The following is a 14,252-nucleotide window of genomic DNA, read 5'->3' on the forward strand; positions in this document are numbered from 1 at the left end:
ATTGCAACACAGAGACTTGGATGTACACTAAATTAAATTCGTGGCATTAAATGGTTTCTGTCATTACTTTTGAAGCAGTTTTTTATCATGCCAAAAAAATACCCTTTCGCCCCTGGGTGGGCTTGAACCACCAACGTTTCTGTTAACAGCAGAATGCGCTAACCGATTGCGCCGCAGAAACTTGGATTGACACTAAATTAAATTCGTGGTATTACATGGTTTCTATCATTACATTTGAAGCATTTTATATCATGCCAAAAAAATATCCTTTCGTCCCTGGGTGGGCTTGAACCACCGACCTTTTGGTTAACAGCCGAACGCGCTAACCGATTGCAACACAGAGACTTGGATGTACACTAAATTACATTCGTGGCATTAAATGGTTTCTGTCATTACTTTTGAAGCAGTTTTTTATAATGCCAAAAAAATATCCTTTCGTCCCTGGGTGGGCTTGAGCCACCAACCTTTCAGTTAACAGCCGAACGCGCTATACGATTGCGCCACAGAAACTTGGATTGACACTAAATTAAATTCGTGGTATTACATGGTTTCTATCATTACTTTTGAAGCAGTTTTTTTATCATGCCAAAAAAACATCCTTTCGTCCCTGGGTGGGCTTGAACCACCAACCTTTCGGTTAACAGCCGAACGCGCTAACCGATTGCGCCACAGAGACTTGGATGTACACTAAATTAAATTCGTGGCATTACATGGTTTCTGTCATTACTTTTTAAGCAGATTTTTATCATGCCAAAAAAATACCCTTTCGTCCCTTCGTGGGCTTGAACCACCAACCTTTCGGTTAACAGCCGAACGCGCTAACCGATTGCGCCAGAGAAACTTGGATTGACATTAAATTAAATTCGTTGTATTACATGGTTTCTATCATTACCTTTGAAGGAGTTTTTTATCATGCCAAAAAAATATCCGGCCTTTCGTCCCTTCGTGGGCTTGAACCACCAACCTTTAGGTTAACAGCCGAACGCGCTAACCGATTGCGCCACAGAAACTTGGATTGACACTAAATTAAATTCGTGGTATTACATGGGTTCTATCATTCTAAACTGAGGCTTTAATCAACATAAATCTACAGCTTGTAAAACTAAACCGAAAACTAAGCAAGATGGCTGCCCCTAGAGATTCTATGGGGTAAAACCGCTGTACAACAATAAACATAACACAGGCAGCCCAACACGTAATGTTCAAGGTTCTTAACATACATAAATACTACATTCACCCCTCTGTTAGAGGTTAAGTCTGAGCACGGGGGCATTCAATGTTCAAGGTTCTTAACGTAACATAAATACTACATTCACCCCTCGGTTAGAGGTTAAGTCTGTCCACTGGACGTCGGGTCCTCTCCGAACGTCGCAAGGGAGGCTGCCCATCAAGACCTGTACTGACCTGTGGCACTTCTTCGCCCACACCTATCTCCACTTCTATCTCCGAGGAAGGTGGAGAACTACCAGTAGCAGGGTGATGCTCACCTGGAACAGTAGGCTTAACTTGAGGGAGTGGGTACATTGTTGGTACTTCACCTTTGGGGGCAAGATGCTTGGTAGAGACTGTTGTTTCTCGGCCGTCTGGATAGCGCACATGGGCGTAGTGAGGATTCGCCTGAAGCAATTCCACCTCATCAACTAACGGATCTGTCTTGCTTGCACGGACGTGACGCTTGAGTAGGACCGGTCCAGGCTCACTCATCCATGTTGGGATGGAAGATCCGGAAGAGGATCGCCTGGGAAAACCGAAGAATCGCTCATGGGGTGTCTCATTGGTAGCCGTGCACAACAGAGAACGAATGGAGTGTAGAACATCAGGGAGGACTTCTTGCCAGCGCTTTACTGGCAGATTCTTAGACTTCAGGGATGCTGAAATTGCCTTCCATACCACTCCATTATACCTCTCCACTTGCCCATTGCCTTCGGGATTGTAAGCAGTTGTCCTGCTTGTGGCTACCCCTTTTTCATTCAGGAAGTCTCGCAGTTCCTGGATGATCAAGGAGGAGCCCCTGTCCGAATGTACATAGGCTGGCATACCGAACATCGTAAACAAGGAGGTAAGACACTTGATCACTGTTGGTGTAGACACATCAGGACAAGGGAAGACAAAAGGGAATCTTGAATATTCATCAACCACATTGAGGAAGAACTTGTTGCCATTGTTACTTGGCAAGGGGCCCTTGAAATCAATGTTTATCCTCTCGAAAGGTTTAGTAGCCTTAATGAGAGGAACTTTGGGAGGTTGATGAAACTGTGGTTTGCATTCACAACAAACTGGACACTTACTTGTCATGCTCTTGATCTCCTCAAGGGAATAAGGGAGGTTCTTGGTGCGTACGAAGTGGTTGAGTCGGGTGACCCCTGGATGACAGAGTGACTCGTGGAGCTGGTAGAGGGGATCTTCACTCAACGTGGCGCAAGTAGCTCTGGACAGAGTGTCGGGTGGAATGTTCTCTTTACCAGGACGGTAAATGATATCGAAACTATAGCAGGAGAGTTCGATCTTCCACCGCATGATCTTATCATTCTTGATCTTCCCTTTGTGGCACTGGTCAAACATGTAAGATACTGATTTCTGGTCTGTTTTAAGAGTGAAGTGCCTCCCTGTTAGGAAGTGCCTCCAGTGTCGGACAGCTTCTACAATCGCTTTTACCTTCGCAATTACCTTCTACTACAACTATTGAAGGATATTTTTTGTCATGCCAAAAAAAATATCCTTTCGTCCCTGGGTGGGCTTGAACCACCAACCTTCCGGTTAACAGCCGAACGCGCTAACCGATTGCGCCACAGAGACTTTGATAGACACTAAATTAAATTAGTGGTATTACATGGTTTCTGTTATTACATTTGAAGCAGTTTTATCATGCCAAAAAAAAATATCCTTTCGTCCCTGGATGGGCTTGAACCACCGACCTTTTGGTTAACAGCCGAACGCGCTAACCGATTGCAACACAGAGACTTGGATGTACACTAAATTAAATTTGTGGCATTAAATGGTTTCTGTCATTACTTTTGAAGCAGTTTTTTATCATGCCAAAAAAATACCCTTTCGCCCCTGGGTGGGCTTGAACCACCAACGTTTCTGTTAACAGCAGAACGCGCTAACCGATTGCGCCGCAGAAACTTGGATTGACACTAAATTAAATTCGTGGTATTACATGGTTTCTATCATTTCATTTTAAGCATTTTATATCATGCCAAAAAATATCCTATCGTCCCTGGGTGGGCTTGAACCACCGACCTTTTGGTTAACAGCCGAACGCGCTAACCGATTGCGCCACAGAGACTTGGATGTGCACTAAATTAAATTCGTGGCATTACATGGTTTCTGTCATTAGTTTTGAAGCAGTTTTTTATCATGCCAAAAAAAATACCTTTTCGTCCCTTCGTGGGCTTGAACCACCAACCTTTCGGTTAACGCGCTAACCGATTGCGCCAGAGAAACTTGGATTGACATTCAATTAAATTCGTGGTATTACATGGTTTCTATCATTACTTTTGAAGCAGTTTCTTATCATGCCAAAAAAAATAACCTTTCGTCCCTGGGTGGGCTTGAACCACCAACCTTTCGGTTAACAGCCGAACGCGCTAACCGATTGCGCCACAGAGACTTTGATAGCCACTAAATTAAATTCGTGGTATTACATGGTTTCTGTTATTACATTTAAAGCAGTTTTATCATGCCAAAAAAATATCCTTTCGTCCCTGGATGGGCTTGAACCACCGACCTTTTGGTTAAGAGCCGAACGCGCTAACCGATTGCAACACAGAGACTTGGATGTACACTAAATAAAATTCGTGGCATTAAATGGTTTCTGTCATTACTTTTGAACCAGTTTTTTATCATGCCAAAAAATACCCTTTAGTCCCTGGGTGGGCTTGAACCACCAACGTTTCGGTTAACAGTCGAACGCGCTAACCAATTGCGCCACAGAAACTTGGATTTACACTAAATTAAATTCGTGGTATTACATGGGTTCTATCATTACATTTGAAGCATTTTATATCATGCCAAAAAAATATCCTTTCGTCCCTGGGTGGGCTTGAACCACCGACCTTTTGGTTAACAGCCGAACGCGCTAACCGATTGCAACACAGAGACTTGGATGTACACTAAATTAAATTCGTGGCATTAAATGGTTTCTGTCATTACTTTTGAAGCAGTTTTTTTATCATGCCAAAGAAATACCCTTTCGCCGCTGGGTGGGCTTGAACCACCAACGTTTCTGTTAACAGCAGAACGCGCTAACCGATTGCGCCACAGAAACTTGGATTGACACTAAATTAAATTCGTGGTATTACATGGTTTCTATCATTACATTTGAAGCATTTTATATCATGCCAAAAAAATATCCTTTCGTCCCTGGGTGGGTTTGAACCACCGACCTTTTGGTTAACAGCCGAACGCGCTAACCGATTGCAACACAGAGACTTGGATGTACACTAAATTACATTCGTGGCATTAAATTGTTTCTGTCATTACTTTTGAAGCAGTTTTTTTATCATGCCAAAAAAATATCCTTTCGTCCCTGGGTGGGCTTGAGCCACCAACATTTCAGTTAACAGCCGAACACGCTATACGATTACGCCACAGAAACTTGGATTGACACTAAATTAAATTCGTGGTATTACATGGTTTCTATCATTACTTTTGAAGCAGTTTTTTTATCATGCCAAAAAAACATCCTTTCGTCCCTGGGTGGGCTTGAACCACCAACCTTTCGGTTAACAGCCGAACGCGCTAACCGATTGCGTCACAGAGACTTGGATGTACACTAAATTAAATTCGTGGCATTACATGGTTTCTGTCATTACTTTTTAAGCAGATTTTTATAATGCCAAAAAAATACCCTTTTGTCCCTTCGTGGGCTTGAACCACCAACCTTTCGGTTAACAGCCGAACGCGCTAACCGATTGCGCCAGAGAAACTTGGGTTGACATTAAATTAAATTCGTTGTATTACATGGTTTCTATCATTACCTTTGAAGGAGTTTTTTATCATGCCAAAAAAATATCCGGCCTTTCGTCCCTTCGTGGGCTTGAACCACCAACCTTTAGGTTAACAGCCGAACGCGCTAACCGATTGCGCCACAGAAACTTGGATTGACATTCAATTAAATTTGTGGTATTACATGGTTTCTATCATTACTTTTGAAGCAGTTTTTTTATCATGCCAAAAAAAATATCCTTTCGTCCCTGGGTGGGCTTGAACCACCAACCTTTCGGTTAACAGCCGAACGCGCTAACCGATTGCGCCACAGAGACTTTGATAGACACTAAATTAAATTAGTGGTATTACATGGTTTCTGTTATTACATTTGAAGCAGTTTTATCATGCCAAAAAAATATCCTTTCGTCCCTGGATGGGCTTGAACCACCGACCTTTTGGTTAAGAGCCGAACGCGCTAACCGATTGCAACACAGAGACTTGGATGTACACTAAATTAAATTCGTGGCATTAAATGGTTTCTGTCATTACTTTTGAAGCAGTTTTTTATCATGCCAAAAAAATATCCTTTCGTCCCTGGGTGGGCTTGAACCACCAACCTTTCAGTTAACAGCCGAACGCGCTAACCGATTGCGCCACAGAGACTTGGATGTACACTAAATTAAATTCGTGGCATTACATGGTTTCTGTCATTAGTTTTGAAGCAGTTTTTGATCATGCCAAAAAAAAAATACCTTTTCGTCCCTTCGTGGGCTTGAACCACCAACCTTTCGGTTAACGCGCTAACCGATTGCGCCACAGAAACTTGTATTGACACTAAATTAAATTCGTGGTATTACATGGTTTCTATCATTACTATTGAAGGAGATTTTTTGTCATGCCAAAAAAAATATCCTTTCGTCCCTGGGTGGGCTTGAACCACCAACCTTTCGGTTAACAGCCGAACGCGCTAACCGAATGCGCCACAGAGACTTTGATAGAAACTGAATTAAATTAGTGGTATTACATTTCTTCTGTCATTACATTTGAAGCAGTTTTATCATGCCAAAAAAATATCCTTTCGTCCCTGGGTGGGCTTGTACCACCAACCTTTCGGTTAACAGCCGAACGCGCTAACCGATTGCGCCACAGAGACTTGGATGTGCACTAAATTAAATTCGTGGCATTACATGGTTTCTGTCATTAGTTTTGAAGCAGTTTTTTATCATGCCAAAAAAATATCCTTTCGTCCCTGGGTGGGCTTGAACCACCAACCTTTCAGTTAACAGCCGAACGCGCTAACCGATTGCGCCACAGAGACTTTGATGTACACTAAATTACATTCGTGGCATTACATGGTTTCTGTCATTATTTTTTAAGCAGTTTTTTATCATGCCAAAAAAAATACCCTTTCGTCCCTGGGTGGGCTTGAACCACCAACCTTTCGGTTAACAGCCGAACGCGCTAACAGATTGCGCCAGAGAAACTTGGATTGACATTCAATTAAATTCGTGGTATTACATGGTTTCTATCATTACTTTCGAAGGAGTTTTTTATCATGCCAAAAAAATATCCGGCCTTTCGTCCCTGGGTGGGCTTGAACCACCAACCTTTCGGTTAACAGCCGAACGCGATAACCGATTGCGCCACAGAAACTTGGATTTACACTAAATTAAATTCGTGGTATTACATGGGTTCTATCATTGCATTTGAAGCATTTTATATCATGCCAAAAAATATCCTTTCGTTCCTGGATGGGCTTGAACCACCGACCTTTTGGTTAACAGCCGAACGCGCTAACCGATTGCAACACAGAGACTTGGATGTACACTAAATTACATTCGTGGCATTAAATGGTTTCTGTCATTACTTTTGAAGCAGTTTTTTATCATGCCAAAAAAATATCCTTTCGTCCCTGGGTGGGCTTGAACCACCAACCTTTCAGTTAACAGCCGAACGCGCTAACCGATTGCGCCACAGAGACTTGGATGTACACTAAATTACATTCGTGGCATTACCTGGTTTCTGTCATTACTTTTTAAGCAGTTTTTTATCATGCCAAAAAAAATACCCTTTCGTCCCTGGGTGGGCATGAACCACCAACCTTTCGGTTAACAGCCGAACGCGCTAACAGATTGCGCCAGAGAAACTTGGATTGACATTCAATTAAATTCGTGGTATTACATGGTTTCTATCATTACTTTCGAAGGAGTTTTTTATCATGCCAAAAAAATATCCGGCCTTTCGTCCCTTCGTGGGCTTGAACCACCAACCTTTCGGTTAACAGCCGAACGCGATAACCGATTGCGCCACAGAAACTTGGATTTACACTAAATTAAATTCGTAGTATTACATGGGTTCTATCATTGTATTTGAAGCATTTTATATCATGCCAAAAAATATTCTTTCGTCCCTGGGTGGGCTTGAACCACCGACCTTTTGGTTAACAGCAGAACGCGCTAACCGATTGCAACACAGACACTTGGATGTACACTAAATTAAATTCGTGGCATTAAATGGTTTCTGTCATTACTTTTGAAGCAGTTTTTTATCATGCCAAAAAAATACCCTTTAGTCCCTGGGTGGGCTTGAACCACCAACGTTTCGGTTAACAGCCGAACGCGCTAACCGATCGCGCCACAGAAACTTGGATTGACACTAAATTAAATTCGTGGTATTACATGGTTTCTATCATTACTATTGAAGGAGATTTTTTTTCATGCCAAAAAAAATATCCTTTCGTTCCTGGGTGGGCTTGAACCACCAACCTTTCGGTTAACAGCCGAACGCGCTAACCGATTGCGCCACAGAGACTTTGATAGAAACTAAATTAAATTAGTGGTATTACATGGTTTCTGTCATTACATTTGAAGCAGTTTTATCATGCCAAAAAAATATCCTTTCGTCCCTGGGTGGGCTTGAACCACCAACCTTTCGGTTAACAGCCGAACGCGCTAACCGATTGCGCCACAGAGACTTGGATGTGCACTAAATTAAATTCGTGGCATTACATGGTTTCTTTCATTAGTTTTGAAGCAGTTTTTTATCATGCCAAAACAAAATACCTTTTCGTCCATTCGTGGGCTTGAACCACCAACCTTTCGGTTAACGCGCTAACCGATTGCGCCAGAGAAACTTGGATTGACATTCAATTAAATTCGTGGTATTACATGGTTTCTATCATTACTTTTGAAGCAGTTTTTTATCATGCCAAAAAAACATCCTTTCGTCCCTGGGTGGGCTTGAACCACCAACCTTTCGGTTAACAGCCGAACGCGCTAACCGATTGCGCCACAGAGACTTGGATGTACACTAAATTAAATTCGTGGCATTACATGGTTTCTGTCATTACTTTTTAAGCAGTTTTTTTATCATGCCAAAAAAACATCCTTTCGTCCCTGGGTGGGCTTGAACCACCAACCTTTCGGTTAACAACCGAACGCGCTAACCGATTGCGCCACAGAGACTTTGATAGAAACTAAATTAAATTAGTGGTATTACATGGTTTCTGTCATTACATTTGAAGCAGTTTTATCATGCCAAAAAAATATCCTTTCGTCCCTGGGTGGGCTTGAACCACCAACCTTTCGGTTAACAGCCGAACGCGCTAACCGATTGCGCCACAGAGACTTGGATGTGCACTAAATTAAATTCGTTGTATTACATGGTTTCTATCATTACCTTTGAAGGAGTTTTTTATCATGCCAAAAAAATATCCGGCCTTTCGTCCCTTCGTGGGCTTGAACCACAAATCTTTCGGTTAACAGCCGAACGCGCTAACCGATTGCGCCACAGAAACTTTGATTGACACTAAATTAAATTCGTGGTATTACATGGTTTCTATCATTACTATTTAAGGAGATTTTTTGTCATGCCAAAAAAAATATCCTTTCGTCCCTGGGTGGGCTTGAACCACCAACCTTTCGGTTAACAGCCGAACGCGCTAACCGATTGCGCCAGAGAAACTTGGATTGACATTCAATTAAATTCGTGGTATTACATGGTTTCTATCATTACTTTCGAAGGAGTTTTTTTATCATGCCAAAAAAAATATCCGGCCTTTCGTCCCTTCGTGGGCTTGAACCACCAACCTTTCGGTTAACAGCCGAACGCGATAACTGATTGCGCCACAGAGACTTTGATAGAAACTAAATTAAATTAGTGGTATTACATGGTTTCTGTCATTACATTTGAAGCAGTTTTATCATGCCAAAAAAATATCCTTTCGTCCCTGGGTGGGCTTGAACCACCAACCTTTCGGTTAACAGCCGAACGCGCTAACCGATTGCGCCACAGAGACTTGGATGTGCACTAAATTAAATTCGTGGCATTACATGGTTTCTGTCATTAGTTTTGAAGCAGTTTTTGATCATGCCAAAAAAAAAATACCTTTTCGTCCCTTCGTGGGCTTGAACCACCAACCTTTCGGTTAACGCGCTAACCGATTGCGCCACAGAAACTTGTATTGACACTAAATTAAATTCGTGGTATTACATGGTTTCTATCATTACTATTGAAGGAGATTTTTTGTCATGCCAAAAAAAATATCCTTTCGTCCCTGGGTGGGCTTGAACCACCAACCTTTCGGTTAACAGCCGAACGCGCTAACCGAATGCGCCACAGAGACTTTGATAGAAACTGAATTAAATTAGTGGTATTACATTTCTTCTGTCATTACATTTGAAGCAGTTTTATCATGCCAAAAAAATATCCTTTCGTCCCTGGGTGGGCTTGTACCACCAACCTTTCGGTTAACAGCCGAACGCGCTAACCGATTGCGCCACAGAGACTTGGATGTGCACTAAATTAAATTCGTGGCATTACATGGTTTCTGTCATTAGTTTTGAAGCAGTTTTTTATCATGCCAAAAAAAAATACCTTTTCGTCCCTTCGTGGGCTTGAACCACCAACCTTTCGGTTAACGCCCTAACCGATTGCGCCACAGAAACTTGTATTGACACTAAATTAAATTCGTGGTATTACATGGTTTCTATCATTACTATTGAAGGAGATTTTTTGTCATGCCAAAAAAAATATCCTTTCGTCCCTGGGTGGGCTTGAACCACCAACCTTTCGGTTAACAGCCGAACGCGCTAACCGAATGCGCCACAGAGACTTTGATAGAAACTGAATTAAATTAGTGGTATTACATGGTTTCTGTCATTACATTTGAAGCAGTTTTATCATGCCAAAAAAATATCCTTTCGTCCCTGGGTGGGCTTGTACCACCAACCTTTCGGTTAACAGCCGAACGCGCTAACCGATTGCGCCACAGAGACTTGGATGTGCACTAAATTAAATTCGTGGCATTACATGGTTTCTGTCATTACTTTTTAAGCAGTTTTTTTATCATGCCAAAAATACATCCTTTCGTCCCTGGGTTCGGCTTGAACCACCAACCTTTCGGTTAACAGCCGAACGCGCTAACCGATTGCGCCACAGAGACTTGGATGTACACTAAATTAAATTCGTGGCATTACATGGTTTCTGTCATTACTTTTTAAGCAGATTTTTATCATGCCAAAAAAATACCCTTTCGTCCCTTCGTGGGCTTGAACCACCAACCTTTCGGTTAACAGCCGAACGCGCTAACCGATTGCGCCAAAGAAACTTGGATTGACATTAAATTAAATTTGTTGTATTACATGGTTTCTATCATTACCTTTGAAGGAGTTTTTTATCATGCCAAAAAAATATCCTTTCGTCCCTGGGTGGGCTTGAACCACCAACCTTTCGGTTAACAGGCGAACGCGCTAACCGATTGCGCCACAGAGACTTTGATAGAAACTAAATTAAATTAGTGGTATTACATGGTTTCTGTCATTACATTTGAAGCAGTTTTATCATGCCAAAAAAACATCCTTTCGTTCCTGGGTGGGCTTGAACCACCAACCTTTCGGTTAACAGCCGAACGCGCTAACCGATTGCGCCACAGAAACTTGTATTGACACTAAATTAAATTCGTGGTATTACATGGTTTCTATCATTACTATTGAAGGAGATTTTTTGTCATGCCAAAAAAAATATCCTTTAGTCCCTGGGTGGGCTTCAACCACCAACCTTTCGGTTAACAGGCGAACGCGCTAACCGATTGCGCCACAGAGACTTTGATAGAAACTAAATTAAATTAGTGGTATTACATGGTTTCTGTCATTACATTTGAAGCAGTTTTATCATGCCAAAAAAATATCCTTTCGTCCCTGGGTGGGCTTGAACCACCAACCTTTCGGTTAACAGCCGAACGCGCTAACCGATTGCGCCACAGAGATTTGGATGTGCACTAAATTAAATTCGTGGCATTACATGGTTTCTGTCATTAGTTTTGAAGCAGTTTTTTATCATGCCAAAAAAAAAATACATTTTCGTCCCTTCGTGGGCTTGAACCACCAACCTTTTGGTTAACGCGCTAACCGATTGCGCCAGAGAAACTTGGATTGACATTCAATTAAATTCGTGGTATTACATGGTTTCTATCATTACTTTTGAAGCAGTTCTTTATCATTCCAAAAAAACATCCTTTCGTCCCTGGGTGGGCTTGAACCACCAACCTTTCGGTTAACAGCCGAACGCGCTAACCGAATGCGCCACAGAGACTTAGATGTACACTAAATTAAATTCGTGGCATTACATGGTTTCTGTCATTACTTTTTAAGCAGTTTTTTTATCATGCCAAAAAAACATCCTTTCGTCCCTGGGTTCGGCTTGAACCACCAACCTTTCGGTTAAAAGCCGAACGCGCTAACCGATTGCGCCACAGAGACTTGGATGTACACTAAATTAAATTCGTAGCATTACATGGTTTCTGTCATTACTTTTTAAGCAGATTTTTATCATGCCAAAAAAATACCCTTTCGTCCCTTCGTGGGCTTGAACCACCAACCTTTCGGTTAACAGCCGAACGCGCTAACCGATTGCGCCAGAGAAACTTGGATTGACATTAAATTAAATTCGTTGTATTACATGGTTTCTATCATTACCTTTGAAGGAGTTTTTTATCATGCCAAAAAAATATCCGGCCTTTCGTCCCTTCGTGGGCTTGAACCACCAATCTTTCGGTTAACAGCCGAACGCGCTAACCGATTGCGCCACAGAAACTTGGATTGACACTAAATTAAATTCGTGGTATTACATGGTTTCTATCATTACTATTGAAGGAGATTTTTTGTCATGCCAAAAAAAATATCCTTTCGTCCCTGGGTGGGCTTGAACCACCAACCTTTCGGTTAACAGCCGAACGCGCTAACCGATTGCGCCAGAGAAACTTGGATTGACATTCAATTAAATTCGTGGTATTACATGGTTTCTATCATTACTTTCGAAGGAGTTTTTTATCATGCCAAAAAAAATATCCGGCCTTTCGTCCCTTCGTGGGCTTGAACCACCAACCTTTCGGTTAACAGCCGAACGCGATAACTGATTGCGCCACAGAAACTTGGATTGACACTAAATTAAATTCGTGGTATTACATGGTTTCTATCATTACTATTGAAGGAGATTTTTTGTCATGCCAAAAAAAAATATCCTTTCGTCCCTGGGTGGGCTTGAACCACCAACCTTTCGGTTAACAGCCGAACGCGCTAACCGATTTCGCCAGAGAAACTTGGATTGACATTCAATTAAATTCGTGGTATTACATGGTTTCTATCATTACTTTCGAAGGAGTTTTTTATCATGCCAAAAAAAATATCCGGCCTTTCGTCCCTTCCTGGGCTTGAATCACCAACCTTTCGGTTAACAGCCGAACGCGATAACTGATTGCGCCACAGAGACTTTGATAGAAACTAAATTAAATTAGTGGTATTACATGGTTTCTGTCATTACATTTGAAGCAGTTTTATCATGCCAAAAAAATATCCTTTCGTCCCTGGGTGGGCTTGAACCACCAACCTTTCGGTTAACAGCCGAACGCGCTAACCGATTGCGCCACAGAGACTTGGATGTGCACTTAATTAAATTCGTGGCATTACATGGTTTCTGTCATTAGTTTTGAAGCAGTTTTTGATCATGCCAAAAAAAAAATACCTTTTCGTCCCTTCGTGGGCTTGAACCACCAACCTTTCGGTTAACGCGCTAACCGATTGCGCCACAGAAACTTGTATTGACACTAAATTAAATTCGTGGTATTACATGGTTTCTATCATTACTATTGAAGGAGATTTTTTGTCATGCCAAAAAAAATATCCTTTCGTCCCTGGGTGGGCTTGAACCACCAACCTTTCGGTTAACAGCCGAACGCGCTAACCGAATGCGCCACAGAGACTTTGATAGAAACTGAATTAAATTAGTGGTATTACATTTCTTCTGTCATTACATTTGAAGCAGTTTTATCATGCCAAAAAAATATCCTTTCGTCCCTGGGTGGGCTTGTACCACCAACCTTTCGGTTAACAGCCGAACGCGCTAACCGATTGCGCCACAGAGACTTGGATGTGCACTAAATTAAATTCGTGGCATTACATGGTTTCTGTCATTAGTTTTGAAGCAGTTTTTTATCATGCCAAAAAAAAATACCTTTTCGTCCCTTCGTGGGCTTGAACCACCAACCTTTCGGTTAACGCGCTAACCGATTGCGCCACAGAAACTTGTATTGACACTAAATTAAATTCGTGGTATTACATGGTTTCTATCATTACTATTGAAGGAGATTTTTTGTCATGCCAAAAAAAATATCCTTTCGTCCCTGGGTGGGCTTGAACCACCAACCTTTCGGTTAACAGCCGAACGCGCTAACCGAATGCGCCACAGAGACTTTGATAGAAACTGAATTAAATTAGTGGTATTACATGGTTTCTGTCATTACATTTGAAGCAGTTTTATCATGCCAAAAAAATATCCTTTCGTCCCTGGGTGGGCTTGTACCACCAACCTTTCGGTTAACAGCCGAACGCGCTAACCGATTGCGCCACAGAGACTTGGATGTGCACTAAATTAAATTCGTGGCATTACATGGTTTCTGTCATTACTTTTTAAGCAGTTTTTTTATCATGCCAAAAATACATCCTTTCGTCCCTGGGTTCGGCTTGAACCACCAACCTTTAGGTTAACAGCCGAACGCGCTAACCGATTGCGCCACAGAGACTTAGATGTACACTAAATTAAATTCGTGGCATTACATGGTTTCTGTCATTACTTTTTAAGCAGATTTTTATCATGCCAAAAAAATACCCTTTCGTCCCTTCGTGGGCTTGAACCACCAACCTTTCGGTTAACAGCCGAACGCGCTAACCAATTGCGCCAGAGAAACTTGGATTGACATTAAATTAAATTTGTTGTATTACATGGTTTCTATCATTACCTTTGAAGGAGTTTTTTATCATGCCAAA

At 41.8% G+C, this 14,252-nt stretch overlaps 1 protein-coding gene and 40 non-coding genes across 41 annotated transcripts; all 41 read right to left on the reverse strand.

The window, feature by feature from the left end:
* Positions 1-602: 602 nt before the first annotated feature.
* Positions 603-676, reverse strand: Trnan-guu. The gene has a single exon. It is a non-coding gene; the product is annotated as a tRNA-Asn (tRNA).
* A 450-nt stretch (positions 677-1,126) lies between these two features.
* Positions 1,127-2,645, reverse strand: LOC125561953. The gene is made up of 2 exons (XM_048727056.1): positions 1,317-2,645; positions 1,127-1,237 (listed from the first exon to the last, which is right to left on the reverse strand). Exon 1 carries the CDS (start codon positions 2,560-2,562, stop codon positions 1,324-1,326), a length of 1,239 nt encoding a protein of 412 aa, XP_048583013.1. The 5' UTR covers positions 2,563-2,645; the 3' UTR covers positions 1,127-1,237; positions 1,317-1,323.
* Positions 2,646-2,722: 77 nt separating this feature from the next.
* On the reverse strand, positions 2,723-2,796 carry Trnan-guu. The gene has a single exon. It is a non-coding gene; the product is annotated as a tRNA-Asn (tRNA).
* A 419-nt stretch (positions 2,797-3,215) lies between these two features.
* Positions 3,216-3,289, reverse strand: Trnan-guu. The gene has a single exon. It is a non-coding gene; the product is annotated as a tRNA-Asn (tRNA).
* Positions 3,290-3,539: 250 nt separating this feature from the next.
* Positions 3,540-3,613, reverse strand: Trnan-guu. The gene has a single exon. It is a non-coding gene; the product is annotated as a tRNA-Asn (tRNA).
* Positions 3,614-3,702: 89 nt separating this feature from the next.
* Positions 3,703-3,776, reverse strand: Trnak-cuu. The gene has a single exon. It is a non-coding gene; the product is annotated as a tRNA-Lys (tRNA).
* Positions 3,777-3,866: 90 nt separating this feature from the next.
* Trnan-guu lies at positions 3,867-3,940 on the reverse strand. Its single transcript has one exon. It is a non-coding gene; the product is annotated as a tRNA-Asn (tRNA).
* A 752-nt stretch (positions 3,941-4,692) lies between these two features.
* Trnan-guu lies at positions 4,693-4,766 on the reverse strand. Its single transcript has one exon. It is a non-coding gene; the product is annotated as a tRNA-Asn (tRNA).
* Positions 4,767-5,193: 427 nt separating this feature from the next.
* On the reverse strand, positions 5,194-5,267 carry Trnan-guu. Its single transcript has one exon. It is a non-coding gene; the product is annotated as a tRNA-Asn (tRNA).
* Positions 5,268-5,356: 89 nt separating this feature from the next.
* On the reverse strand, positions 5,357-5,430 carry Trnak-cuu. The gene has a single exon. It is a non-coding gene; the product is annotated as a tRNA-Lys (tRNA).
* A 91-nt stretch (positions 5,431-5,521) lies between these two features.
* On the reverse strand, positions 5,522-5,595 carry Trnan-guu. Its single transcript has one exon. It is a non-coding gene; the product is annotated as a tRNA-Asn (tRNA).
* Positions 5,596-5,848: 253 nt separating this feature from the next.
* Trnan-guu lies at positions 5,849-5,922 on the reverse strand. The gene has a single exon. It is a non-coding gene; the product is annotated as a tRNA-Asn (tRNA).
* An 89-nt stretch (positions 5,923-6,011) lies between these two features.
* Trnan-guu lies at positions 6,012-6,085 on the reverse strand. Its single transcript has one exon. It is a non-coding gene; the product is annotated as a tRNA-Asn (tRNA).
* Positions 6,086-6,176: 91 nt separating this feature from the next.
* Positions 6,177-6,250, reverse strand: Trnan-guu. Its single transcript has one exon. It is a non-coding gene; the product is annotated as a tRNA-Asn (tRNA).
* Positions 6,251-6,511: 261 nt separating this feature from the next.
* Positions 6,512-6,585, reverse strand: Trnan-guu. Its single transcript has one exon. It is a non-coding gene; the product is annotated as a tRNA-Asn (tRNA).
* Positions 6,586-6,839: 254 nt separating this feature from the next.
* Positions 6,840-6,913, reverse strand: Trnan-guu. The gene has a single exon. It is a non-coding gene; the product is annotated as a tRNA-Asn (tRNA).
* Positions 6,914-7,502: 589 nt separating this feature from the next.
* Positions 7,503-7,576, reverse strand: Trnan-guu. Its single transcript has one exon. It is a non-coding gene; the product is annotated as a tRNA-Asn (tRNA).
* A 93-nt stretch (positions 7,577-7,669) lies between these two features.
* On the reverse strand, positions 7,670-7,743 carry Trnan-guu. The gene has a single exon. It is a non-coding gene; the product is annotated as a tRNA-Asn (tRNA).
* An 89-nt stretch (positions 7,744-7,832) lies between these two features.
* On the reverse strand, positions 7,833-7,906 carry Trnan-guu. Its single transcript has one exon. It is a non-coding gene; the product is annotated as a tRNA-Asn (tRNA).
* Positions 7,907-8,156: 250 nt separating this feature from the next.
* On the reverse strand, positions 8,157-8,230 carry Trnan-guu. The gene has a single exon. It is a non-coding gene; the product is annotated as a tRNA-Asn (tRNA).
* Positions 8,231-8,322: 92 nt separating this feature from the next.
* Positions 8,323-8,396, reverse strand: Trnan-guu. Its single transcript has one exon. It is a non-coding gene; the product is annotated as a tRNA-Asn (tRNA).
* Positions 8,397-8,485: 89 nt separating this feature from the next.
* On the reverse strand, positions 8,486-8,559 carry Trnan-guu. The gene has a single exon. It is a non-coding gene; the product is annotated as a tRNA-Asn (tRNA).
* Positions 8,560-8,821: 262 nt separating this feature from the next.
* Trnan-guu lies at positions 8,822-8,895 on the reverse strand. Its single transcript has one exon. It is a non-coding gene; the product is annotated as a tRNA-Asn (tRNA).
* A 260-nt stretch (positions 8,896-9,155) lies between these two features.
* Trnan-guu lies at positions 9,156-9,229 on the reverse strand. Its single transcript has one exon. It is a non-coding gene; the product is annotated as a tRNA-Asn (tRNA).
* Positions 9,230-9,482: 253 nt separating this feature from the next.
* Trnan-guu lies at positions 9,483-9,556 on the reverse strand. Its single transcript has one exon. It is a non-coding gene; the product is annotated as a tRNA-Asn (tRNA).
* Positions 9,557-9,645: 89 nt separating this feature from the next.
* On the reverse strand, positions 9,646-9,719 carry Trnan-guu. Its single transcript has one exon. It is a non-coding gene; the product is annotated as a tRNA-Asn (tRNA).
* A 252-nt stretch (positions 9,720-9,971) lies between these two features.
* Trnan-guu lies at positions 9,972-10,045 on the reverse strand. Its single transcript has one exon. It is a non-coding gene; the product is annotated as a tRNA-Asn (tRNA).
* An 89-nt stretch (positions 10,046-10,134) lies between these two features.
* On the reverse strand, positions 10,135-10,208 carry Trnan-guu. The gene has a single exon. It is a non-coding gene; the product is annotated as a tRNA-Asn (tRNA).
* Positions 10,209-10,300: 92 nt separating this feature from the next.
* Trnan-guu lies at positions 10,301-10,375 on the reverse strand. Its single transcript has one exon. It is a non-coding gene; the product is annotated as a tRNA-Asn (tRNA).
* A 91-nt stretch (positions 10,376-10,466) lies between these two features.
* Trnan-guu lies at positions 10,467-10,540 on the reverse strand. The gene has a single exon. It is a non-coding gene; the product is annotated as a tRNA-Asn (tRNA).
* Positions 10,541-10,631: 91 nt separating this feature from the next.
* Trnan-guu lies at positions 10,632-10,705 on the reverse strand. Its single transcript has one exon. It is a non-coding gene; the product is annotated as a tRNA-Asn (tRNA).
* Positions 10,706-10,794: 89 nt separating this feature from the next.
* On the reverse strand, positions 10,795-10,868 carry Trnan-guu. Its single transcript has one exon. It is a non-coding gene; the product is annotated as a tRNA-Asn (tRNA).
* Positions 10,869-11,124: 256 nt separating this feature from the next.
* Trnan-guu lies at positions 11,125-11,198 on the reverse strand. The gene has a single exon. It is a non-coding gene; the product is annotated as a tRNA-Asn (tRNA).
* A 251-nt stretch (positions 11,199-11,449) lies between these two features.
* Positions 11,450-11,523, reverse strand: Trnan-guu. Its single transcript has one exon. It is a non-coding gene; the product is annotated as a tRNA-Asn (tRNA).
* A 92-nt stretch (positions 11,524-11,615) lies between these two features.
* Trnak-uuu lies at positions 11,616-11,690 on the reverse strand. The gene has a single exon. It is a non-coding gene; the product is annotated as a tRNA-Lys (tRNA).
* A 427-nt stretch (positions 11,691-12,117) lies between these two features.
* On the reverse strand, positions 12,118-12,191 carry Trnan-guu. Its single transcript has one exon. It is a non-coding gene; the product is annotated as a tRNA-Asn (tRNA).
* A 597-nt stretch (positions 12,192-12,788) lies between these two features.
* Trnan-guu lies at positions 12,789-12,862 on the reverse strand. The gene has a single exon. It is a non-coding gene; the product is annotated as a tRNA-Asn (tRNA).
* A 253-nt stretch (positions 12,863-13,115) lies between these two features.
* Trnan-guu lies at positions 13,116-13,189 on the reverse strand. Its single transcript has one exon. It is a non-coding gene; the product is annotated as a tRNA-Asn (tRNA).
* An 89-nt stretch (positions 13,190-13,278) lies between these two features.
* On the reverse strand, positions 13,279-13,352 carry Trnan-guu. The gene has a single exon. It is a non-coding gene; the product is annotated as a tRNA-Asn (tRNA).
* Positions 13,353-13,604: 252 nt separating this feature from the next.
* Trnan-guu lies at positions 13,605-13,678 on the reverse strand. Its single transcript has one exon. It is a non-coding gene; the product is annotated as a tRNA-Asn (tRNA).
* An 89-nt stretch (positions 13,679-13,767) lies between these two features.
* On the reverse strand, positions 13,768-13,841 carry Trnan-guu. The gene has a single exon. It is a non-coding gene; the product is annotated as a tRNA-Asn (tRNA).
* Positions 13,842-14,252: the final 411 nt, after the last annotated feature.

The sequence above is a fragment of the Nematostella vectensis genome, chromosome 4 (genome assembly GCF_932526225.1).
Source record: "Nematostella vectensis chromosome 4, jaNemVect1.1, whole genome shotgun sequence".
Taxonomy (NCBI): Eukaryota; Metazoa; Cnidaria; class Anthozoa; order Actiniaria; family Edwardsiidae; genus Nematostella; species Nematostella vectensis.